Source organism: Chionomys nivalis, chromosome 10 (genome assembly GCF_950005125.1).
Source record: "Chionomys nivalis chromosome 10, mChiNiv1.1, whole genome shotgun sequence".
NCBI classification, from domain to species: Eukaryota; Metazoa; Chordata; class Mammalia; order Rodentia; family Cricetidae; genus Chionomys; species Chionomys nivalis.
In genome coordinates this window covers 37,672,683-37,698,418 of record NC_080095.1, presented here as the reverse complement: position 1 = coordinate 37,698,418, position 25,736 = coordinate 37,672,683, and the positions used below count along the sequence as shown (strand labels likewise).

General features: G+C 44.2%; 1 protein-coding gene and 1 non-coding gene across 2 annotated transcripts; both read right to left on the bottom strand.

Annotated features, from left to right (window-relative positions):
• Positions 1 to 258: 258 nt before the first annotated feature.
• Positions 259 to 25,645, bottom strand: Vipas39 (VPS33B interacting protein, apical-basolateral polarity regulator, spe-39 homolog). Its single transcript, XM_057783020.1, has 20 exons — positions 25,513 to 25,645; positions 22,969 to 23,061; positions 20,143 to 20,245; positions 19,211 to 19,351; positions 17,067 to 17,105; positions 15,614 to 15,678; positions 15,050 to 15,106; positions 13,987 to 14,079; positions 13,116 to 13,149; positions 12,474 to 12,576; positions 11,004 to 11,031; positions 10,046 to 10,119; positions 6,995 to 7,070; positions 6,299 to 6,433; positions 5,677 to 5,718; positions 5,030 to 5,119; positions 3,315 to 3,401; positions 2,753 to 2,842; positions 2,259 to 2,363; positions 259 to 1,177 (listed from the first exon to the last, which is right to left on the bottom strand). The coding sequence occupies exons 2-20, from the start codon at positions 23,059 to 23,061 to the stop codon at positions 1,157 to 1,159; spliced, it is 1,476 nt and encodes a 491-aa protein (XP_057639003.1). The 5' UTR covers positions 25,513 to 25,645; the 3' UTR covers positions 259 to 1,156.
• LOC130883257 (U6 spliceosomal RNA) lies at positions 17,571 to 17,677 on the bottom strand. Its single transcript, XR_009057943.1, has one exon. It is a non-coding gene; the product is annotated as a U6 spliceosomal RNA (small nuclear RNA).
• Positions 25,646 to 25,736: the final 91 nt, after the last annotated feature.

Here is a 25,736-nt window from a genome sequence, read left to right as displayed (position 1 = left end):
GATTTTCCTGCCACTTCACCCACTCGTCATGCGTGAAGAACGCTACAGTCGCAGACCATAGTGCGGTTTTTCTACAGATGAAGATGGGTTCCCAGAGTAAGGGACTCCTCAGCTCTGGACCGTGAGCAGCAGAGCTGAGGAGAGTCAGGCCTCATGGTGACACCGTCAGACTACATCATGTGCTGACAGCTGGGGCGGTCACAGATGCACACGAGACCCACCATGCCCTGAGTAACAGATGGGGAAGAGGAGGCACCAAGACCGCAGCAGTTTTATTAGGAGTGTAGGGAAATCCAGTTCAGGGGGCACAGGGCAGAATCTAACATTGCTGAAGTCCCCAGCAGGGCAAGTGGGGAACAAACCCCTATCGAGATATCCAAGTGAGGTACTGCCACAGTGGCCCAGGGGAGACTTGTGGCTGTTTCTAGTGAAAGACTTTTGCCTATAAGAAGAGTACTCCAGCACTGGTGAATCTGAATTCCATGTAAGACTGAGGCTGAAGGCAAAGACCAGGTGAAGCAGACGGCACACTGTCCAGTGTGCACATGAGAATGGGACCCTAAGTTAGGAACGAAAAGTAGACAGGGACAGCAGATGGGTGCTGGCTGAAGATACCCAATGTCTAGGAAGAGTCTGTCCTAAGATGTATGGCCCTGTGCTTGAGAAAAATGAGTCTGGTTTCCAGCAGGTCCTGAGCAATACTGGTACTCCTTCCTATGGCCCTCAAAGAGCCAATTTAGTTCTGTTCTGACTTCCTGTGGAGCAGAAATGCCAATGTCCAACACCAGGTCCTCGGTCATCATGGCTGAGAGGAATGTCATGACCACCCTGTGACACCTGTAGCTCTTAGTCCAGATGTCCTTCTGGGGCAGTCATGTCTCTCTGACATCTTACCCAGGATGGGCTCCCACCTGGGTAAGCACCAGAGGCAGAGCATCCTTCCTGTGAGCCTCAGATACTAGACTTTAGATCTGTCCCGTGCACAGATCAGCCTGAAGATCATGTCTCAGATGCTGGTTTCTGTCCCCAAAGCAGCAGGCACTGCCTGTAAATGACACGCTCAAGTGGTTGAATGCTGTGACCCTCCCAAGAGGAAAGCTCTGTTTCCATAGGCAGAAATGAGAAGTGAGGCAGGTTTCAGGGTAGCAAGTGACACTTAGTTCTTCCATCGAATTTGCTGTGGAAAAACAAACAACAAAGGCGTGATCAGTTCTCATTACCATGAAATAAAAGAGGGAACGAAAATAAGGATTGGATTGGGGGCTGTTTTTTTTTTTTTAAATATTTATTTATTTATTTATTATGTATACAGTATTCTGTCTGTCTGTGTCTGCAGGCCAGAAGAGGGCACCAAACCTCATTACAGATGGTTGTGAGCCACCATGTGGTTGCTGGGAATTGAACTCATGACCTTTGGAAGAGCAGGCAATGCTCTTAACCACTGAGCCATCTCTCCAGCCCTGGGGGCTGTTTTTTTGTTTGAGATTGGGTGTCTCTACGTAGCCCAGTCTAGCCTTGAACTCAGTGTATAGCCCAGGCTAACATCAAACTCCTGATCTCCCTGCTGTAGCTTCCCAAGGGTCAGGACTGTAGCCATGCACCAGCAGAGATTGTGTTAAACTCTCAGACGCTATCCACCTTGTTTTTTGAGATAAGATCTCTCTAGCCTAGAACTTGTCAATTAGGCTAGCTAGCTGGCTAATTATTCAGATATAGATAGATTAAATACCTGTTTTGTATTTTAGAGTGTTAATCTGGCTCTGCCCTCCTTACTGCAGAGATTCGCTAGTGAGCAAGCACAGGTGTGAAAATTCCTAATACTAAGTTCCATGGTGGTGAAAAGCTCAGCAATTTCACACTGTGAGAGATAACTGGCAGGACTTCCCAGACAACTGATTCTATTTCATTGCCTTCTTATTGCCGACAGGCAGGTCACCACCATGTCCTAAGGGAGCATATAGCCTGGATATTGAGTCCGTATCATGTGCTCTGTAGTTCTTGCTATCTGCTAGGTTAAACCTTGATCAGCACTCTCAACTAAGCTTCATGTTGAGGTCTTAGGTTACTCTTCTGTTGTTTTATATCTCAAGAGTGACGTCTGCTGTGAAGAACACTGCTTTTGCTACTTCAGCTCACAGCTGAGTCTTGTATCCATGTAGCTCAGCTAAGTGCACCTGCCTAGGTCTTGGGAGTGGACACTTGATGCTATTTTGTGAACAGTTTCCTAGGCTCACTGGAGGGTAAGTGGAGATACTTACCGAGCTGTTGAGAATGGCATCGATTTTCTCTTCCTCAACAGATCCTTTATCAACTTTGCTCCTGTATGCAAGCAACTGCTGGCGGTCCTTCAGGTCTCGGCAGGTCTGTACACCAAAACACAATCAAATCCCTACTCAGCCTTCTCTGAGGGACTCACTCTTTATGTCACTGTTTCTTTGCCCCTGTGCTCAGGGAAGGAACAATAAAGTATAGTTAGGATGCATAGCATCCATAGACCCCATCCTGGAGAGAGACACCCTACAGAGCTTGTACAGCTTGATTCAGTTCTAAAGACCCCAAATTCAGCCTAAAAGCTGACAGAACTCAGTTGGAAGACTGAAAACAAACAAGAGTGTTGGTATCCAAACTCATTCTTGCCAGACCATCTGGTCCATTCAGTCGAAACTGCTGAAATATTTCGGGATCTGGGGCAAATGCTGTCCCCGACTCTCCACCCAGGACCTCACTCAGGGTTTCCTTCTTGGGGACTCACATCAATGACAACATCATGGCACTTGAGCTTAGTGGCTAAATTCAACTTTGTGTCCACATCTTCCACCAGATTGACATAGTCCTGCAGTATCTGTAGGAGAAAGGACTCTGATTAATGGTGAAAACACAGGGCTCCCTAGGTAGAAAAACATAATTTCTAAAGGAGGAGGAAGAATTCAATACCAATGTCTGCCAGTGCCATTATGAACCATGATTCTGCAGTGGGAAATGAGGTGATGCATCATGTCCTTGCTGCCTCAGGAGAAGGGGAAGGACAGTCCTTCTTACCCTACAGCCAGATACACAGACCACAAGGCAGTGCTCTAGTGCTGGTCCAGGGCATGCCTACTGTCCCTTGACATCTGTGCCTACAAGCAATCCTAAATCACAGGAACAGTGCGTAACTCTCCATATGGCTCCTCAAGGAAGGTCTAGGAGTATCTGTACAGGAATGTTCCTCCCTGCCCATTTCTATCTCAAGGCCCAGCACAGCCATCGTGCTACCACTAAGAAAATGAGAACAGCTCAGGTCCCCATCACCAGCTCTTTTTCAGAGCCATTACCTGGACAGGGGCACTGTTCTTGTGCAAAATTTCCACGACTCGATGGAAGCCAATGGGCGCTCTCTTCTTGGTGTAACCCAACCAGTTCTGGAAGAAAGGAAAGCAGCAGGTGGGCCAGACATCCCCAACACACTGGCCTCATCTCGCTTGTGTTTCATGATCAGATCAGGAAAGCATGGTAGACAGACAAGATGAGGGGTGGAGAAACAGTGAGAGATGGATTTTTCAGAAAAGTCAAGGAATGTAGAGGGTAGAACGCTCCTAAATGGAGTAAGAGATGAATACCCTACACACCATGAGTTTGTCAGTAGAGAAAGATTCTGCTTGGCCATCTTTACACACACATGAACTCGCTCATTTGTAAAGCACAGTGAGGTCTGGGAAGCAGTGACATCAGCACTTTCTTTCCCCAGTGAGGCTGGAGCAGGTAGACAAAGAACCTCTTCCTATTTATGCTGAAAAATGAGTTCAGGCTTCGTGTACGCTACCTATACACTCCACTACCACTGAGCACAGCCCCAGCCCTCCTAACTCATTATATACTTCTGTAGACAGTGTTGGTTGCATTAGTAGTTAACATAACTAAATGATAATTAAGAAGAAAAAGCAGAAAATTCTCAAGGTTAGAATGAAAAAATATTTATATTTAAAATTTAAGCCAATTTGTAAGGACCCACAAAAGACCTCAGATAAACCAATCCTGAGAAAGAAACCATATACACACACACACACATACACACACACGACATAATTTAAAAATTAATGTCATCATTCCTATATGAATTACAGCATTATCCACAATGGCCTAAAATAGGAAAAAGGTGTCTATCATTAGAAAAACAGAAAATGAAACTGTGGTGTATATGTGCATACATGTACACACATATATACACAATGGAATGGTGTTCATTCAAAAGAAGATCCTGCAATGTATGACAGCATGGACTAACCTGGAGGTTATTATGCTAAGAGAAGTAAACCAGACACAGAAAAAACTACAAGATCTAATTTATATGAGATTTAAAAAACAAAACCAAAAAATTTCAAATACACAGAAATAAAAAACAATGTTTTTCAAGGAAAAGAAAAATAGGAGTATGGTAATAATATAGGATAAATACATCTTCACTTCTAAATACAGCAGGAAGCCTGTAGCTAATTATATACCTTCAAATAAAAGTTTACCAAAAACACAACTAAAAACAGTAACGACCTCTAATTTAAAAGTGATGCATATATAGCAGATATTTATGATAATATAATTGTATTAATATTAAATTTCTTGAGATGTATTACTTAGATAAATGCTTGAATAATAAAGTGATATATATATACAGTTTACTTTCAAATGGCTCTGAAAAAAAATGTATACGAAAAAGCAAAAGCTGTGCTATGGTGGTGCACACCTTTAATCTCAACACTCAGGAGGTAGAGACAGGTGGATCTCTGTGAGTTCGAGGCCAGCCTGGTTGGTCTCTACAAAGCGAGTTCCAGGACAGCCAGGTTACAAAAAAAAAAAAAAAAAAAAGAAGAAAATTCAAAATGCTAATAAATTAGTAGGTAGACACTAGACTATTTTTTTCACATTTTCTTTACATCTAAAATTTTGGAACACTGAAGGCTAGAAGAAAATTCGTCGGCACCTAGAACTTGAGAGGCCTACGAAGGTTTTCTCGCTCCAGCAGCCTCAGAAGCACAGGTGTCAGGACACCTACCTTTGTGGTGAAGAGGGCATCAACATCATTCCAGGCTCGAAGCTTGGCACGAGCCGCCAAGGCTGTCAGCACATACTGCTTATCTGGGATCTGAAGGGCAGCGGCCAGAAGAGGTGTGGAGAAACAGAAATGCATCCACTGAGTACTTCAGAATTTTAGAAAAGTGCCTATATTTCTGGTACTGATTCTGTCCCTTAAAACTAATGGATTTCTACTCATCCCTGTGCATAGACTGGCTTTCTGGAGCCCATTCCCTATGGTGGGATACCTTGCTCAGTCTTGATATAGGGGGAAGGGCCTGGTCCTGCTCAACTTGGTATGCCAGACTCTGTTGAATCTCTTATCCCCTCTCAGGAGTGGATAGGGGATGGAATGGGGGAGGTGAGGAGAGACAGGAGAAGGGGAGGGAGGAGGAACTGGGGTTGGTATGTAAAATGAAAAACAAAATCAATGAATTTCTCAGGTCATCTAAGATCCCCAATCTTCTAAGCCCCACACTGCTGCACACAGTAACATTAAGATCCTCTCACTTCCCACAAACTCCTAGCTTTCTACCATTAACCCTGGACGTGTACAGGGTTATCACGTAACATACCCTCCATGCAAAACTCTGACACTACTCTACAAAAGAACTAATGAAATGCTACCTTAAATGTCTTCTTCAGGTTGATGGGACTGCTGAAGGTCCCCTAGGACGAAAGGGGAGAAGAAACTTTGATGACATCACCCAAGTGCTGGAATTAAAGGCATGCACCACCACCGCCTGGCTCAGGTCTAAACTTTTAAAAAAGAAAAGAGGGCTGGAGAGGTGACTCAGTGGTCAAGAGCACCGGCTGCTCCTGCAGAGGACCTGGCTTTAATTTCCAGCATCCATGGGGCAGCTCACCACCATCTGTAATTCCAGTCCCAGGGGATCACATACCCTGTTTGGCCTCCATAGGCACCAGGCATGTACTGGTACCCAGACATGTATGTGGGAAAATAAACCACATAAGATTAAAAAAAAAAGAATCATTGTAAATAGAGAGCAATCCATTGCCATGATACTGTTCTCTCTCTAAGGGAGGCAGCACCAGAGACACCCAGTACCCTGCTAGCATGTCAGCCACACATGACCACACAAACCCTCCTAAACCTTTGTCCCTTTTGGCTCTCTCACTCTCATGAGGGCCTGAGAAGTTTGGGGTGATTTCTAAAACTACACAAGCCCGCTGACGACACCTCACAACACTGGATTTGAACAATGCTCCGTGCTTACTCCGCCTGTACCTCGGACTCCGTGTAGTGATAGAAGCAGGCATAGAAAAGCGTTGTCACCAGGGGCATGTTGAGGATGGAGGCTTTGCGCGGGTGCTTTCGGAAGATCTCAGTCTGCCCTGCAGACTCTAGATGGCGATCGTTTGCCTGTGACGGAGTGAGCCAAGTGAAAAAAGGAGCAGTGTCCATGGCGAAAGGCAGGGAAAAACCTACCCTACTACAACAGTTGTGCTTCCCACCCTAAGAATGAAGCAAAAAAGAAAAACACAGAAATTGCTTAGGACATCCCAGGGAGGACTAAATTCCATAAATGGGTCGTAGATTTTAAGTTTAACTAAGAGATTTCAACAGCTGAGCTTGGTATTGCATGCCTGTGATCCCTTCATTTGGGAGAGGGAGTCAGGAAGATCAAGAGTTCACGGCCTTTTTACATAGTGAGCTCTAGGCCAGCCTGTCTCAAAAACAAAAAGAAAGGAAAAAAAGAAAAAGGAAGAAAAGAAGGGAGGAAGGAAGGGAAGAAATTTTGACAGTGGAGATGATAGAAACAATCTGGAATAAAGAGGAAATACGAAATACTTCCAGACTAGCAGCATGCCTAAGAACAATCAAGGAAAAAGAGCAGAATTAAGAGTCTGTGTGGGAAAACGGCATGTGCAGAGCCAAGGAGTGGCCTACACGTTGAATGCAGAAAGCAGAGAGGAGTCTAACCTCAATGATGATCTGGCGTTCCAGGAGCGTGTAATGGTCTTGTATGTGTGCAGAATCTTCTGCTGAAAATGGCAAACTGGTAAAGGGCCACAAGTTAGTGTCTTTTTTTTTTTATATGAAAAGCAAACCAAATCCAACAATACCAAATGGCTGTTAAACCCTCCGAGGCTCACAGTGTGGTGATACTTTGTTTGTGCTTTAATAAAGATTGTCCAAAGATCCAAGTGCAGAGCTAGCCACACTAGTTAGCCATAAAGACCAGGCAATAGTGGCACACATCTTTAATCCCACGACTCAGGAGGCAGAGGCAGAGGCAGAGGGGTCTCTATGAGTTCAAGGCCACCCTGGGTAACAAGAGACTGAATCAGTCTAAAAGAGTAACAAAGCCAAGCAGTGGTGGCGCACGCCTTTAATCTCAGCACTAAGGAGGTGGAGATGGGAAGTGATATGGCTGGGTGGAGAGAAGACTATAAGGCAGGAGGAAACAGGAGCTCAGGATTCACTATGAGGTTTCATAGAGAAGACATTCAGTCTGAGGACTTGTGGAGACATGATATCCCATTTGATCTGAGAATTTTATAGAGGTAAGAACTAGCAGCTTGCTGTTTTGCTTCTCTTACCTTTCAGCTTTCACCCCCTAATATCTGTCTCTGAGTTTTTACTATTAAGACTAATTCGAACTTGTGTAACATCATGGTTTTAGCATGTCTGCTCTCAATGCCCCTTTACAGTGTCCCAAGAGAGAAAAGCAGGAGACAGAGCAAACCTAGTCGGATGTTGCATGTGAGCTTTTCCAACTGGAGCTAGGGATGTAACATGGATGGTGTAGGGCTTGCCCAGCATGCATGAAGTCCCAGGTTCAATCCCCAGCACTGCATAGACCAGTGAGGTGGTGAATGCCTATTATCCCAGCTTTCACAAGGTGGAAATATGAGAAGCAGAATATCAAGGTCACACTTGACTACAGAGAGAATTCAAGGTCAGCCTGGACTACATAATACTCTATTTCAAAAGAGAGAGAGAGAGATTGTGATTTTGAAAATTTAAAAGGGATCTCCTGAAAGTTCGCAAAATGCACAGCTCTAAGTGACTGTGTTGTGGTAGGAGTAAGGATCAGCTTATTTGGTGAGTGAGTCACAAAGCTGGTAAGTGAGCCCATCATCAAGTGCTCACAAAGCTCTGTGCCTTGCTGTGCTGAACTCTACTTAATCTGTTAACTATTTTTAGAGCAGAGTAATAAAAAGCAAATTAAATTACACAACATGGTGGTAGGTTGGCAAATATCCAAAGATTGTACCAATCTACAGAAATCTATGTCTTTAGCAGATGTGGTAGCATGACACATGTTTGTAAATCAGCACTTGTGAGGTGGAGCTAGGAGGTTCAGGATTTCAAGGTCATTCTCGATTATATAACAAGTTCAAAGCCAGTCTGGGACACAGGACAGTGGAAGGCACCTTAAATATACCTTTTAGGTAGATTTAGCCTTCTTTCTAGGCTGTGAACCCTTAATACAACTCCTCATGTTGTGGTGAGTCCCAACCATAAAATTATTTCTACTCCTGTTGCTACTTCATATCTGTAATTTTACTACTATTATAAATTGTAATATAAATATCTCATATATGACTACTACAGGGGTCATGACCCACAGGTGGAGAACCACTGCTTTAGACACAGTGTTGCCTGTTCCTCTAATCACCGCAGAAAGAATTCTGAAATCAATTACTGTCCCAGGTAAGTCACAGCTATCTGTCTGGTAACATTAAAATTAGGGATTTTATAGATAAGCAAATTTGTCCTTTTTTTTTTTTTGAGACAGCGTTTCTTTGTATAGCCCTGGCTGTCCTGGAACTCTCAATGTAAACCAGACTGGCCTTGAACTCAGACCTACTTGCCTCTGCCTCCCAAATGCTAAGATTAAAGGTGAATACCACCAGCACCCAGCTGACAAGCACTTCTAAATGTGACCCAGGAATCCTGAAACAACTGTGAACACTGGGCCTTGAGGAGCAGGGGCCACTGGGAGACTATGAGCTGCATAGAAAGATACTGAAATGTTGTAGGGAGGCCACTTGTTGGTGCCCGTCTAGCTCAGTTGGTAGAGTATAAGACTCTTAATCTCAGGATTGTGGGTTCAAGCCCCACGATGGGCGCCAATTTCTAGTATGGAGAGCAGCTTGTTTGTTTCTGACTGCTCAGCCCCAAAATAATAACACAGAAACTATCTTATTAAAACACTGCTTGGCCCATTAGCTCTAGTTTCTTATTGGCTAACACTTATGTCTTAATTTAACCCGTTTCTAGTAATCTGTGTATCGCCACATGGCTGTGGCTTACCAGGTAAAGTTCCCAGCATCTGTCTCCAGTGGTGCTACATGGCTTCTTCCTGACTCTGCCTCCTTTCTCCCAGCATTCAGTTTAGTTTTCCCCGCCTACCTAAGTCCTGCCCTATCAACAGGCCAAGGCAGTTTCTTTATTCATTAATGGTTATCACAGCATACAGAGAGGAATCCCACATCATCAAAAAGCTCATTTCAGCTTAACCCGAGGAAGCCTTTCCTATAGCAAAGGAAAGGCAACAATAAAATTAGTTACTTCCAAGAACACTTAGCATTCTATCAGAACAGTAACATCTGGGGTTTTGTTTGCTCTTAATGAAGATTTACATTTGAGATGAAAGCTTGCACTAGAGCAGCAGTCCTGAAACTCTCAGGCTTCAAGACCCATAGCACAAAAAAATGCATCAGGTACATAAAAAAGTATTACCTTTTAATTTTATTACATTAAGATTAAATCTGAACCACCCACTCCACTCCATTCTCTTCTTTTGTTGTTGTTTTTTGTCTTTTGAGACAGGGCTTCTCTGTAGCTTTGGAGCCTGTCCTCCTGGAACTAGCTCTTGTAGACCATGCTGGCCTCAAACTCACAGAGATGCATCTGCCTCTGCCTCCTGAGTGCTAGGATTAAAGGTGTGTGCCACCACCATTCAGCTCATCCTCTTTTCTTCTCCTGACTACATCTATATAAAACTGCTTTCCCCATACTTACCCAATGCATGTCTTAAGAAATTCTTTTCGTTTTTCGGGGTCCTGGATGTTTAAATGCTCTCGATAATGGGTCAGCTACAAAAAAAAAGCAAAAAACAAAAAACAGAATTTTAAGCTATCATGTTTCCTTGGAAGAGAAAGAGCGGAGATAGCACTCAGAGGCATAGCACTTCTCTAAGCACACATATGAGCACAAAGAGAGGGGCACACACACACACAGGGAAGAAAAGAGAATGAGAAAGGAAGAGTACTAAGTGAATGTGTGTGTGTGTGTGTGTGTGTGTGTGTGTGTATACTTGCCTGTGTTTGTGTATGTGGAGGAGCCAGAGGCCAATATCTGGCACTTTCTCTATTGCTCTCCACATTGTCTGTTTATAGATTTATTCTAAGTGTGTCCACACATGCTTGAGTGCAGGTGCGTGAGGAGCAAAAGACATGAGAGCTCCTAAAGCTGAAGTTACAGGTAGTTACGAGCTGCCTGACATAGGAGCAATACACACTCCTAACTTCTGAGCCAGGGACACTCACTGCACCAGAGGCCAGACTTCCAGGTCAGCAAGTGTCTGGAATCCTCTTGTCTCCACTGCCTCAGCACTGGACTTACAGATGCATAGCTACTGTACCCAACTTTTCAACAGATCCTGGGGACCCAGACAAAGGGTTCTCATGCTTGCATAGTGAGCATTTTATCTGCCGAGCCATCTCAGCTTGTAAGTAGACTTTCTATGCTCTAGAAACCCAAATTCTTTACTCTCAGAGAGTTCTTCTAGACTGTAGATGTTTATGTGTGTGATTGGGGAATAGGGTGGGCAGTGTCATTTTCTGGATACCTGTCTTATAGATCGCATCAACAAAGAAAAGGGAACAATCCAATTGGCAGGACAGCTTGGTGGCTAGGCTGGGTTTTGGCTTAGATACCTGGTAAACAGACTCCCAACAGAAACAAACACCACACTTACCGCCAGCTCTTCTGTTCTGTCTAGGAACCTGGGGAAAGCAGAAGGAAGCAGGACAGTTTAATCTACTGAGGTGTGGCATTCCAACAAGCTCTAGAAAGAACAGTTCCACTCATCGTCTCGACATAATGACACAAGCCCTACACTTGTATTTCTTTTTTTTAAAGATTTATTTATTCATGTATCTTATGTGTATGAGTGCTCTGTCTTCTCTGAAGACAGAGGAAGAAGGAATCTGATCCCAGTACAGATGGTTGTGAGCCACAAGGTAGTTGCTGGGAATTGAACTCAGAACCCCTGGAAGAGCAGACAATGCTCTTAACCGCTGAGCCACCTCTCCAGCCCCTACTCTTACATTTCTCCCACCTCAACCCCTTCAAAACACAGGGTGACTTATGGACCTACTGTTCCCTAATTTAGTTATGACTAAATGACACAGGCAGGGCAGGGCACTAAGAGCTTAAACAGACGACACTAGCCCTTGGCCAAATGTGTGTTTGTTTCTTTACATAAAAAACTGTTTTCTGTCAAAACAATCTTGGCAACAGACGTTCTATACAATTCATTTCATTCATGCAGAGAATAATGCAGCTGGTCTTTGTTCCCTCCTTATTCTGAAGAGATCATAATTAACAACACTGCCGTGGCACAGAAGTGATGCTTGACAAGACTTCTCCGACTGGAAAGGAAAGCCAGGAAGAGCACCAGCCTGCCTCTGTGGGCACATCTACTGTAGCCAGTTCCTTCTGACCTAGCCAGGAAAACTGCTCTCCCACACCAGCCTGACCACAGGCCACAAACCCTACAGGGTTCTAACACCTTCACTGACACCGAGGAAAGGATAAAACATGCACACAGTTTAATCCAGGAGCAGGAAATCACCCCCACTGAGTGGATGAGAGAAGGAAAAGATGGTAGAAGGCCACCAAGCAGACAGTCCACCTCTCACCTAGCCTCCTAGTGCAACCCAAATCCGAGCGCTTCCGTGAGACTCCCATGGGGAATCTGACACCTCCTTTTCTACTGTGCTTATCACTGGTTACACTTGTACAAGAGGGAACCTTTAATCCAGTGATGTATAAGAAAATGCTTGGCAAACACTGATTAATACAACAGATTGTTCTAGCCTACTCACTTCAGTCTGTTACCCTGTGTGGTAGACTCCATTTTATAAGGGGAAAAACCCACTCTCAGGAAATCTAGTGACTTGCACAAGATAACAGGATAATGCGTAATAGCACACACACAGTCCAGGTATGGCTTACTTTGGGGCTGACTCCTAGCACCCCTGCCGTGCTACCAGGCTGTATCCTGTAGCTATCCTGGTGTAACTATTCCGGCACATTTTAAGAGCTTGTTTTCTAGGTGTTTCTGGAAAAGGACAGTGTCTTCAATTTTTTTGCACTCTGCCCCCCACTGAGTTCTCTGAAAATGCACCTAATAAACTTCATAGACCAGAAGCTCAGATCTTACCTGAAGAGATCTAAAAGCAGCTTTTGGTCCCCTATTTCTTTAAGGAAATGAATGAGATGTCTCAGGGCCACCTGGCGTACCTCCAGTTCTCGGAAGAGGATCTCTGCACGTAGTTAAGTGGAGAAAGAAGTGAAGCAACCTAACACTCAAGTCTGAGACTGGCTTCTCTGCTCGCACATCTGAAGCATCTCATGAAAGCCCAGCAAAGCTAATGGGCTCTTCCTGATCTCAACCCATCACCATCAATAGCCTCTACGCTCTACAGCCATGGCTCGTACCCTTCCTAATGCTGAGACCCTTTAAGTTCCTCATGTTGTGGTGACCCCCAACCACAAAATTATTTTCACTGCTACTGTCATGAACTGTAATGTAGATGTCTGATATGACCCACAGGTTGAGAACTGCTGGTCTAGAGCAACACTCAGTCGGCCTCGGAGTTCTCAGTCACACCAACAGCAGGTACTTCTCACTGCCTCAAACACACAGCCCGAGTGTTCTCAACAGATACAACCCCACCCAGAAGGCTGTCCTCTTAAGTCACAGGCCACCCCAACTGCCTCTGAACTAGACTTGATCCTAGTGAATTCTGACATAAAAGCCGCAGGTGTTGCTGAGTGGAGACCTCCCTCAAACCATGCTCACCTTTGCTCAGGGTCCTCTTCAGGAAGATCAGAACCTAGAAGGAAAGAGACAGAGACTGTGCATCCTGTGTATCACATCCAAAGGCTGCCCTGACTACCCCATGGGTAGGAACAAGGCCAGTGACCTATTAGGAATCACTAATGTGGAATAATCCTTTCGTACACTGTGAAGATGTGCTGCTATTGTTGTTAATAAAGAGCTGACTGGCCAATAGCTAGGCAGGAAGAGGCTAAGGAGGGAGAAGCAATCTGAGAGGATGCTGGGAAGGAGGAGTCACGGGGGTTGCCAGCTAGACACAGAAGAAGAAGGCTATAAACATGATGTGCTGAAAAAAGGTACCACCATGTGGTAGAGCATAGATAAGAAATGTAGGTTAGTTTAAGATGTAAGAGCTAGTTAGTAAAAAGCTTAAGTTATTGGCCGAGTGTTTATAATTAATAGGTCTCTGTGTAGCTATTTGGGAGCTAGCTGGCAGGACAGAGCTGACTGGTGGGACAGAGAAAGTCTGTCAACAAATCACTGCAAGAGTGCACCCTCTCTGTGGGGCAGGAGGAAAGGACGGACACCTGGAACCGAGCCATGTTCTAGGTATCACACTGGCTGAGATACTCCACCTCCTGTCTGCTGAGAAACTACTCTCACACAGTTCTGCTGCCAGGGGACTTTGCATAAGATAAAGGCAGCCTTCTGATTTCTGGTGACAACGAACAGTACCACATAGAATGCATGTCCCACTGGCTGAGCTGGGAGCAAACTTTCTGAGAACCCTATGCCTCAGAAAGAAAGCCAGGCTCTTGACATGCACCCTACTGTGTAACCAGTCTTGATTTTCAGGAGCTACTGAACAGCTGAGAACACAGCTCACACTTACCGCAGTGATGACGTTTCCATCGTGCATGCTTACTGCCTCCTCTAGGAGCTGCAGCTTGTCCTGTAAGGAGCGGAACCGTTCTAGTGAGCAGACCTGCAGAGTAAGAACACAGAGAGTATGTAAGGGAGACAACTGCTCATATTCCTTGGTCACTGGAGAGTGAGGGAAGGGCAACAATGAAAGGAAACATCCAGAGAGAACCTCTGTATTCACACACTGCTCTTTGTGCTCTGTGAACCTGCAGGTCCCACCATACCCTAGTTCCATGTGATGCCCTGGAGGATGCTGATGCCTTCAAGTCTTGATCAAGCCAACAGAGAATCACTTTTTCTTCATGTGTAACTTTCATACAATAAAACTCACCCTATGCAAGTGAATAGCTCAGCTTTGAAAGTGCCTACATCCTAGTAGCTACCACAACAGAGACACAGAAAACTTCTATCAGCCTTAAACAGTCCTTCTGTCCATGCTGACAGTAATGCGCTCCTGCTCCTAGCCCGCCAAAACACTCACCTGCTCTCCTAGAATTCCACACAAGAAATCACTAAATAATCAACTGATTTAAAAATAAATAAAAAAAAAAAACCTCCCAAGTTTCAATGAGAAAAAGTCTTTCCAACAGTGCTAAGAAAGATTGGGATCTATATTAAAAAAGAAAAAACTAACCTCAACACTTATCCTACACCATGTACAAAAATTAACTCTTTCTTGTGGGGTAAGAGCAGGTTCGAGAGGGCCTCCACTCTGCATCCCAGGGTAGCTTTACACCTGCCACTTCCTTGCCCCCGCCTCCCGAGTGCTAGCATTACAGATGTGCTCTACCACCACGGCTACGCTCATCCACCACTGTTTCCCCAATGCTGGCGAAGCCACTCCAAACCCCAGAGAGTCAAAGATTTTGCAGCTTGCTCCTAACTTGAGTAGATTTGCTTTGCTCCTAAAAACCACTCCAACTCAGAAATGGGAACAGGAAAGGAAGTCAAGTCAAGAAATCCTTCCTGTGGAATATGCTATTCACCTTGCCAAAGACTTCCTATAAGAATTTTCTCGTCAGTAGCCTTACCTTGCCCCGGCGGAGGCGTCGCACTGTATCACTGGGGCTCCAGTCGTTGCTATAGTCCTGGAATATTAGCAACACATGAATCATAAATTAAAGGCTCAGAATTACTAGTGTACCAGATCTATGCCTCAAATTCAATCATTGACCTATGGGAGAAATACTCTATGGGAAAGAACTGTCACACTGATATTAAGATATAACTGAAGTGAACATGATTGTTCACAACTATTATCTCAACACTTGAAAGACTAAAAGACAAGAGAATTCCTGTAAGTTCTGGACCAGTGTGGACTATCTGGTGAATGCCAGGCTCTGGCCTAGGCTACAGAGGGAGACCAGATTTCAGAAAAACAAAATCAAGGTTGGTGACATGATTTTGCAGAGAGGTACTTGATAGAAACCTAATGACCCAGGGAGAGAACCAACTCCCTCAAGTTGTCCCCTGAGTGCCACATCTGTACCTGGTATGTGGCCAACACATACACACACACACACACCATAAATAAATGTAATTTTACAACTAAGTAAGTATAGAGAGGAAAAAGGAAGAGAAATTCTGTAACTCACTCTGTATTCCCCCTTAGGCCTCCCCAGTTCTGGAGCATAACTTTTAGAAGGTGTGTCTGACAGAGCTGAAAAGGAACCAGAAACCAGTTTAGAAGGCACTGTGTACTGTTTTGTTTTCCTTTTGGCTTCTTTCAAGACAGGGTTTCTCTGTGTAATCTGACTGTCCTGGAACTCCCTCTGCAGACCAGGTTGGCCTCTTACTCACAGAGATCCACCTTCCTCTGCCTCTTGAGTGCTGGGATTAAAGGCATGCCCTACCACCGCCCAGCTATGCTGCCTGTTTCTTATCATTCTTTTCTCTCCTGCTTCCTTCCCGTTATATGTGCACACATGCGTGTGTGCGTGTAAGTACATATGCAGGCAAGTTTAAGGCATACCAGAAGTGTGGAGGTCAAGAACAACTCTGAGAACAGGGAGCAAGTGCAGGTCAACCAGCCATGGTGGTTTGAATAAGAATGACCCCCATATGCTCATGTATTTGAATGCTTAGTCGCCAGGGAGTGGCACTATTTAAAAGGATTAGAAGGATCAAGAGGTGTAGCCTTGTTGGAGGAAGTGTGTCAGTGAGGACAGGCTCTGAGGATTCCAAAGCCCAGGACAAGCCCAGAGTCTCTCTCTCTACCTATGGGTCAGGACGTAGTTCTCAGATACTGCTCCAGTGTCATGCATGCTTGATGTGGGAGGTCCTTCTGTCTATGTGTTACTTTTCTTGGTTAATGAATAAAGAAATTGCCTTGGCCTGTTGATGGGGCAAAACTTAAGTAAGCGGGAAGACAGAACTGAATGCTGGGAGGAAGAAAGGTAGAATGGGAGAGCCATCATGGATCTGCTGCCAGAGTTTGCTGGTAAGCCACTGCCATGTGGTGATATAGAGATTAACAGAAATGGGTTAAAGTATAAGAGTTAGCCAATAAGAAGTTAGAACTAATGGGCCAAGCAGTGATTTAATTAATACAGGCTTTGTGTGGTTATTTCGGTTCTGGGCAGCTGGGACGAACAAGAGGCCCTCCCCTTGCAACACATGCCGCCATGTTTCCTGCCATGAATATAATGGACTAAATCTTTGAAACTGTAAGCAGCTGTAATGAAGTGCTTTCCTCTTACACTAGTTGCCTTCATCATGGTGTACAGTGACTAAGACACCAGCCTAGATGTAAGTTCCTATACCCACTGTGCTATCTACCCAATGAAACCTCCTTCAAAAAAACAGAACAACCCACCCGTTTGTCTCCTGGGGCACCTCCATGGCCAAAGGTAAAACTACGTTCTTTCCTGCCTGCAGGCCAAGCAGTCTTCCCGGCAATGAAGCCTATGTGACTTCTACCTCCTCACGTAGCACCAGACACTTTCTCTAGGTTCAGAGGAAGTTAATCTACTCATCCAATTACCACCTGTCCTGTGATTCTCCAGGCTGTACCCTAAATAGCAATCAAGAAAAGGGGCTGAAGCTCACCATCAGACAGGGACTGGAAACTCCCAGGTCTAGTTCTGCCTGAGGGAAAGAACACAGCAGGAAGATATCAACAGTTCAAGTCAGACCACCCACACTTGGTGAGGCTACGGGGCACATAGAGCCTGACATACACTATGGAGAAGCAGGCTTTAGAAAGCTTTTATTCAGGGACGGAGAGATGGCTCAGAGTTAAGAGCACTGGCTGCCCTTCCAGAGGATCAGATTGATGCCCAGGAACCACATGGTGGCTCACAACCATGTGTAACTCCAGTCTGAAGGGCACCAACACCTTCTCCTGGTCTCTGTAGGCCTCAGGCATGCAAATGGTGCACAGACATATATAAAGGAAAAAAACACTCATACAAATAAAAAACAAAATAAAATACAATAAAATTTTTTATTCAACTTCAGAAATCTGATGTCCTAGTAAAACAAAGGTGAGAGAGAAAAATTTTAAGTAAATTATACATAAAATTTACCACTTTTTTTGGTTTTATAAAATGTAAAAATATGGAACATCTCGCAAATTTGTGTGTCATCTTTTCGCAGGGGCTATGCTAATCTTCTCTATGTTGTTCCAATTTTAATATATGTGCTGTCTAAGCCAGCACAAAATTTACCACTTTCATAGATTTTTGTTATTGTTGTTTTTGTTTTTTTGAGACAGGGTTTCTCTGTAGCTTTGGAACCTTTCTGGGAACTCGCTCTGTAGATCAGGCTGGCCTTAAACTCAGAGATCCTCTTGCCTCTGCCTCCTGAATGCTGGGATTAAAGGTGCGCAATACCACCACCGCCCGGTGACTTTCAACATCTTCAAGTGTAGAATTTAGTGGCATGAAGTATCTTCACGCTGTCCTACAGTGACTCTCGCCATCCCTGAGACTCTCTGCCTGTGAACAGTAATTCTCCACTCCCTCCACAGACCTGGACACTCTTGACAAACTTGCCATTCTACCTTCCGTATCCATCCATCCATCCATCCATCCATCCATCCATCCATCCTCCACCCATCCAAATCTGATGAGAAAGCCTTGTTAACCAATTATCTGTCTGTCTGTCTGTCTGTCTGTCTGTCTGTCTGTCTGTCTGTCTATCTATCTGATGGGGAAGCCCTGTTAACCAATTATCTTTAAGAGGTGGGACCCAGGGGAAAAATGTGGCTCACTGCCCAGGTACACGCTCTCTGTGGCTCCCTCGCGGCACAGCTGAGCTTGGACTTCTCATTCCTGTTTTGTGAGTTTTTCCTCTTATAATACATAAAAATATAATTGTTTATCTTTTAGCTAGCCTGGTTATTTCCCAAATCGAGCTAACATCTATCAACATGAGTGCGGTTAATACAGTGTTTGCTCTTTTGTGGCTTATTGCACCCTGTACAATCCCCTAAAGTTCACCCCTGTTATACACATACCTTTCATTCCCATTTAAGTAACAGTCTGTTTTATCTGTAGTCCATGTTTCGCTTACCCTTTTAGTGCAGAAGGAACATATGCACTATTTAGATCTTTTTGACTATTGTGAACAGTGTATCTTCACACATTAGCATATAAACATCTGCTCAAGTGCCTGCATTCAGTTCGTTTATTAATTACCTAGAAGTGATAACTGGTTCAAATGCTAATCCTTTGGTCAACTTTTTAAAAACTGCCACACGGGGCTGGAGAGATGGCTCAGCGGTTAAGAGCACTGACTGCTCTTCCTGAGGACCCGGGTTCAAATCCCAGCACCCACATGGCAGCTCACAACTGTCTGAAAATCCAGTTCCAGGGGATCTGACACCTTCACACCAATGTACATAAAATAAAGCTAAATAAACCATAAAAAAATAAAAAAATAAATAAAAAAATAAAAACTGCCACACTAACTTCCAAAGTGGCTGCACAATTACGCAATCCCACCAGGGACACACAAAGGTTACCTAGAGGATGGCGATAAAAGGCAGGGAGGAATACTGATCTAGGTAGTTTCTCTAGTACCTGACACAGGGCTGTCAATTTCATTTATGTTCTACACATGCTGAGGACTTCTCATTCCTCCCAGTCCTAGCACTAAGCTGCCCGCTCAGATAAGAATTCCAGCCAATGAAAACGGTGCGAGCTTTCCTGATGAGTGAAGGACATCCCTGTCCCTCACCCACTCCTTACCTTTAAAGAAGCTGCTCAGGGAGTAGGCGGATGGAGGTTTGGGGAGCTGTGTGTAGAAACTGTTTCGGCCCTTTAGCTGGTCACGCCCCTCAGGGACTGACCCGCTATTCCCAGCAGTCTCTTTGATGGACCATGAGATGCCTGTAGGATGGTAAGAACTGAGTAAGTCTCCTCAACATCAGTCGTTGACACCCAATATTCAACAAATCTAAGCCTATTCAAGAGACCCTGGTGTCCTGGCCAGCAGGAGGCCTGGAAAGATACAATCAAGTAGGCTAATCATTAGGATGAACAAATGGAAGGAGCTCCAAACAACCCTCAGATACTGGGAAAGAGTTCTGCCTCTCCTGTTTCTTGAACAATTACTAAAGTAACTAATTTAGTAGGTTAAGTGTGTGTTAGGTTGGGGCTTTTTCTAGTTCACTCTTTTTTTGTTTGCTGTTTTTTTTTTTTTTCCAAGACAGGTAGCCCTGGCTGTCCTGGAACTTACTTTGTAGACCAGCTGCCCTCAAACCCAAGAGATCCACCTACCTCTACCTCCCAAGTGCTGAGATTAAGGCATGTCCGGCCAATTCCTTTCTTTGTTTTCAAATCACGCTATACTACCTAAACAGAGTCTATGAAGAAATTAAGTGGTATTATATATTTAAAACGTGTTGGCTAAGGGCTGTAGTTCTGCTAACATGTTATGACTTAACAGCTCGTTTATTTAAGCTAACAGCTCCCAAATATGACCACATACGGCCTAGGAATCTGCAATGTTAACGAGCGCCCCATGAGTCTGAAGCAGCCAGCCAAGCATCCACTGCACAGCAGATCCAGTCACACAGGCGTCCCTGTTGCTTCTCCATGTGGCTCTGCCTGCTGCTAACGTCTGGGCTGACCGAACTTCATTCCTGACAAGAACCCCTCGCAGGGTCTCTTCAGCTTACTTCCCACGGGTTCTCCAGTCCAGCTGACTCGCTCCAGGTCATCGTCATCGTCGTCATCCACGAAGTCTCGAAGGCTATTCACTGCCCGTTTGGATTCCTTTAACTGAAGAGGGACATAAAGCAGTCGTCTGGCCGTGCTCACTTCCCTCCTGTCTCACTGCTAACTTAGTGAGTGCCAAAGACTATCTGTAGTCTAAACCCCACCTAGAAATCAAGTTGCACTGTAGACACCATTGTGGTCAGTAGAAGATTCAATCACTTTTGAATTCTATTCATATTCTATTTATGATTTGTTTGCAAAATCTGAGTCTTACATCTCCAAAAATGACTATTCCCTATTCCCAAATAGGTCATTTTTCAAAAACAAGTTATCAAAGCGCAGGGGTGTGTGCCTCTGGTTCCAACTGCCAGGAAGACAAAAGCAGGAATTTGGTTTGGGTCCAAGAATTTGTGATCAATCTAAGTAACATACAAGATTCCATCTTAAAAATAGCAATGATATAAACTGGGTGTGGTGGTAATGCCTGTAATCCCAGCACTCATGAGATGGAGGCAGCTATAATAAAAGACAAAAAATAAATTTTTTTAATTAAAAAAAAAACAACAAAACCTGGGTATGTGGATTCAGCAGCATACATTTTATCCCAGCACTCAAGAGATCAGCAGGGGCTGGAGAGATGGCTCAGCGGTTAAAAGCACTGACTGTAGCCGGGCGGTGGTGGCGCACGCCTTTAATCCCAGCACTCGGGAGGCAGAGGCAGGCGGATCTATGTGAGTTCGAGACCAGCCTGGTCTACAAGAGCTAGTTCCAGGACAGGCTCCAAAACCACAGAGAAACCCTGTCTCGAAAAAACCAAAAAAAAAAAAAAAAAAAAAAAAAAAAAAGCACTGACTGTTCTTCCAAAGGTCCTGAGTTCAATTCCCAGCAACCACATGGTGGCTCACAACCATCTGTAACGAGATCTGGTGCCTGCAGGTGTACATGCAGGCAATAGTATACGTAATAAATAAATAAATCTTTAAAAAAAAAGAGAGAGAGAGCTCAGCAGATCTCTGTGAGTTTGAGGCCAGCTAGGGTTATACGGTGAGACGCTATGACAGAAAAATGGGGCAAAAAGAAGATAGAAAATGAAAATAACAGGAACCTATAAGATGGCTAACAAGTAAAGGTATTTGCCACCAAGCCTGATGATCCTGAGTTCAATCCTCAGGACCCACAGGGTGGAAGGGACTGACTCCTATGAGCTGTCCTCTGGCTTCAACACACAAACTGTGGCTCGTGTGCACCCTCACACATAAATACATATAATAAAAATTCTTGGGGGCTGGAGAGATGGTTCAGTGGTTAAGAGCATTGCCTGCTCTTCCAAAGGTTCTGAGTTCAATTCCCAGCAACCACATTGTGGCTCACAACCATCTGTAATGAGGTCTGGTGCCTTCTTCTGGCCTGCAGACATACACACAGACAGAATATTGTATACATAATAAATAAATATTTTTAAAAAAAAAATCTTTAAAAGTAAAAAAGGAGCCAGGTGGTGGTGGCACACACCTTTAATCCCAACACTCAGGAGGCCGAGGCAGGCAGATCTTTGAGTTCAAGCAAGCCTGGTCTACAGAGCAAGTTACAAGACAGCCAGAGCTGTTACAGAGAGAAACCCTGTCTCGAAAACAAACAAACAAAAAAGAATTAAAAAGGGAGACAGAGGCAGGAAGATCAAAAGTTCAAGATCTTCATCAACTACCTATCAAGTTTAAGGTTAGCCTTGGTTACATGAGACCCTGTTTCAAAAAAAAAAAGATAGTAATAACAGCAAAAAAATTTTATCACATGAATAAAAGATTTGTAATTTTTTAAAAAGGTAATTGTAAGGATAAAGTCAGCTCTTTTTTAAGGGCTTCTCTCCATGAAGGCTACTAATTTTAATTTAGTGTGTGTGCATGTATGTATCATGTGTATATACAGGTATACTCATTCCACCGCAAAGAAGGACAGGTGGTGGTAGCTAGCTTTATGTCAGCTTCACACAGGTTAGAAGCACTTGGGAAGAGGGGACCTCAGCTGAGAAGATGCCCCCACCCGACTAGCCTTTGGGCAGTGCCAGCCCTGGGCTGGAGGTCATGGGTGCTACAAGAAAGCAGGCTAAGCAAGACAATAAGCAACATTCCTCTGCTTCAGCTTCTGCCTCCAGGTTCCTGCACTGACATCTCTTGGGAATCGAGTGTGACCAGAGAGCTGAGAGTTGAAGTAAGCCATTTCCTGAATTCCCTTTGGTCACCACATTTGTCACAGCAACAGAACCTCACGAAGCAAGACGACTTTAAAGAGTCGGTTCTGGAGACTAAACTCAAGTCACTGGGCTTGTGGCAAGCACCTTTACTGGCTGAGTCATCTCACAGGCCACTATATGTTCAGATTTTGAAGGTCCCCAAAAGACCTATACATTATAAGTTTGGTCTTCAGTGCAGCCCTATGAGGAGGAAGTAGAACCTAAGGGGTAGAGCCCCCATGCTGCATGCTGTCCTATTTCTCTTTGCTTTCTGGCTGAGGTAAACAGTTTGTTCTACCATGCGACTGCACCATGAAATGCTGCCTATCCCAGGTCCAAAGCACAGAGCTACCCACCATATCAAGAGCCTTGAAAACTGACCTAGGATAAGGCTTTTCTAGGCATTAGTTGATGATGTTAAGTCTTTTGTGTAGGGTAGGTCGCCGATGCAGGCTTTTCTGAAGATCTACCTAACATTCTGAGCCTACTGGAGAGGAGAAGCTTTAGAGAGGCACCCGAGAGGAAGGTATGCCTTTTAGCACTTGTGGACACCTACCTGTGAGAGCTCATCATCTTCATCATCAAAAGTGAAAGCCTTGAACTTGGAGCTGTTCCAATATTCCTCCTCATCACCCTTTGTCCGGCTCATCTGGAGGGAAAGGAAGGCAGGTCTAGGTCCCTTCTGGATCTCTCCAGAAACTGTTACACTACTAACTGCTCCCAGAAATAAGGGATGTAGGAAAGAATCTGGCAGAGTACCTGCCACAGAGTCCAGACTCATCATATCATGTTATCAGACACAAACATTCATTTTGTAATAGAGTTCAAGTACTCCCAGGTGTTATGAGAACTATAAAAAGGGCAAGACATCATCTTCCTCCTGAACGATCACATGACAGCTAGGATACCCAAGCAAAGGGGATGTTATAAGAGAAGCAGACGCTCTAAGGATTCACCATAGTTTTGTTGAACATACAAACATCAGCCAAAGCTTGCCCAAATGGAACAAGTAAATTCATGTATTAACAAATATTTACTGAGTGCCACCTCTGAGACACCCTTCTAGGCTCTGGAAAGATAGTTGAACATAGCTAACAAATGTCCCTCTCTCCCTGTATGCTGTTTAAGTGCCTGCCACAAATGAAGGAAAACAACTAAATCAGAATTATCTTGCCTGTATCATGAACTCATGATTATTTTATTAATCATGTGGTCAATTATGGGGCCAATTCTTGGGATCATGACCAAGGAAAGAAAATAAATAATACTAGCCAAGAGATTCCAAATTCTTCTTATAACTGTTCTAAAATTAGGTGAAAACAAGTTCTCTTTAATTAAATTGGGTAAAAGTGGGTACTGTGGTTTAACCCAATAATCAAAACTCCACAGCACCTGATAGGGTCTCAAAGTCAAAAGGCCAATGGCTGTTTCTGAGCCTTGGAGAAATGCTATCTTGCCTTACTGGCTTATAGTAAAAAATAAACAGTATTTAGAAAACCTAACAAAATGTCTAGCAGCTAATAAACACTGGACCTTACAACCTTTTAGGCATCCAATAAGGAGATCTTACTGACATCTCCTCGTGTGAAATGGGCACAGCAGGCATAATTCCACCTTATTAAGAACAAGGACTAAACTAGAAAAACGTGCAAAGTCTTACTGCCTGACAGAAAGCTAATGTGTCCATCATTAGCATTTATTACTTAATCTTAAATGGTACCTAAGATGAAACAATTTTTTTTTTTTTTTTTTTGGTGTCTGTTTTCCGAGACAGGGTTTCTCTATGTAGAACTTTCTCGCTATGTAAACCAGGCTGGCCTAGAACTCAATCAGAGATCTGCCTACCTAGAACTCAATCAGAGATCTGCCTACCTCTGCCTCCCTAGTACTGGGATTAAAGGTGTGCACCACCACTGCCCAGCTAAAACTAGAGACATTTATTTATTTATTTATTTATTTATTTATTTATTTATTTATTTATTTATTTATTTATGTGCAGTGGTGGGAATTTAACTTTGGGCCTCACACCTTTTAGTAAAGCATTCTACCAAAAAAAAAAAAAGTTTAAAAAGCAATCCTAAAAATTAAGAGAAATTCTAAACCAGGCCACAAATACTGAAGATGTGTGTAGAACATGTACGTGTCTCTAGCATGTGTGCAATTTCATAAATACCTCTATCATTCATTTGTCTTCAGAGCAGTCCGAAAAGGTAGCCCTGGGAGACTCCATTAGGAAAACAGCTTTCCTAATCACTCCGAGCCCCAACTACAGCCCAGGTTTTTCTGTCTTTCATGACCCTTCTACCTTTTTTTTTTTTTCACTCTTAGGAAAACTACAGCAGATCTTTACAGTGGTCCTACGAATAAACAAAGAATGTGCCTAACAAAACAATATTCCACGAGAGAATTTTTAGAACCTTTAACCAGACTACGGCAATGGATACGGGCAATGGATACCTTGTATCAATCGGTACTTCTAGCGGCAAAAGAGACTGGACTGTGGTTTACTTGGCAAGTAAAACAGTAACAATCTAATGATTTTAAGAAGGCATAAACAATCCTGTACAATGTTCAGAGTGACCAAAAAGGGTGCTTCAACGGGATTTAAAATGCTTCCGAGGTTTGATCTTATTGTCACCGGTACCTGAGGGTCCACAAGGGAAGGGAGACAGATCATTAGGAAAAACAAAAACAAAACCCCCACAACCAAGGCGCTCCTTGACTCGGGGCACTGTAGACAGCAGCTACTAGAAGCTAGGCTAGCTTTTAAGGCCGAGTTTAGGAGCAGAGACCTGAGAAGCTGGGCTACAGAGGAACGTCCAACAAGCCGCGCAATCTACGACAACGCCAGAGCCTGGAGGGTCCTTGGGAGAGGACACGCTCATTCAGAACCAAATGCTGCGTTCTCAACTAGCTGCTGAGGCTCGCTGGCAGCTCCAGCTCCGAACATACTAACTCCCAAAAATGGTCCCGACCAGAAGAATCAGGTCGGTAGTGAGAATGTAGAGACGCCTCAGAGAAGACAGGAAAAGAATAAGGATGCGGAAAGGGTGGGTTCAACTAGACACGCGACCCAGAAAGGGGCTTCGGACACCCTCACCTCTTCCACACCGAACCCTCCCTCTCAGGACAGCGCCAGGCTCAGCCACCGGACCAGCCCTTCTAAACAGGCTGTGCGGCATAGAGAAGGGGCCGAAGGGGACAGTTGCGAGAGGGGCTGAAGACGGTGAAAGAGCCGCAAAGCATCCTGGAAGTTGTAGTTCCTTAGCCTCTGTCATCCTTCCGCTCTCCCGGTGGGCTGCGGGGCTTATGAACTACCATTCC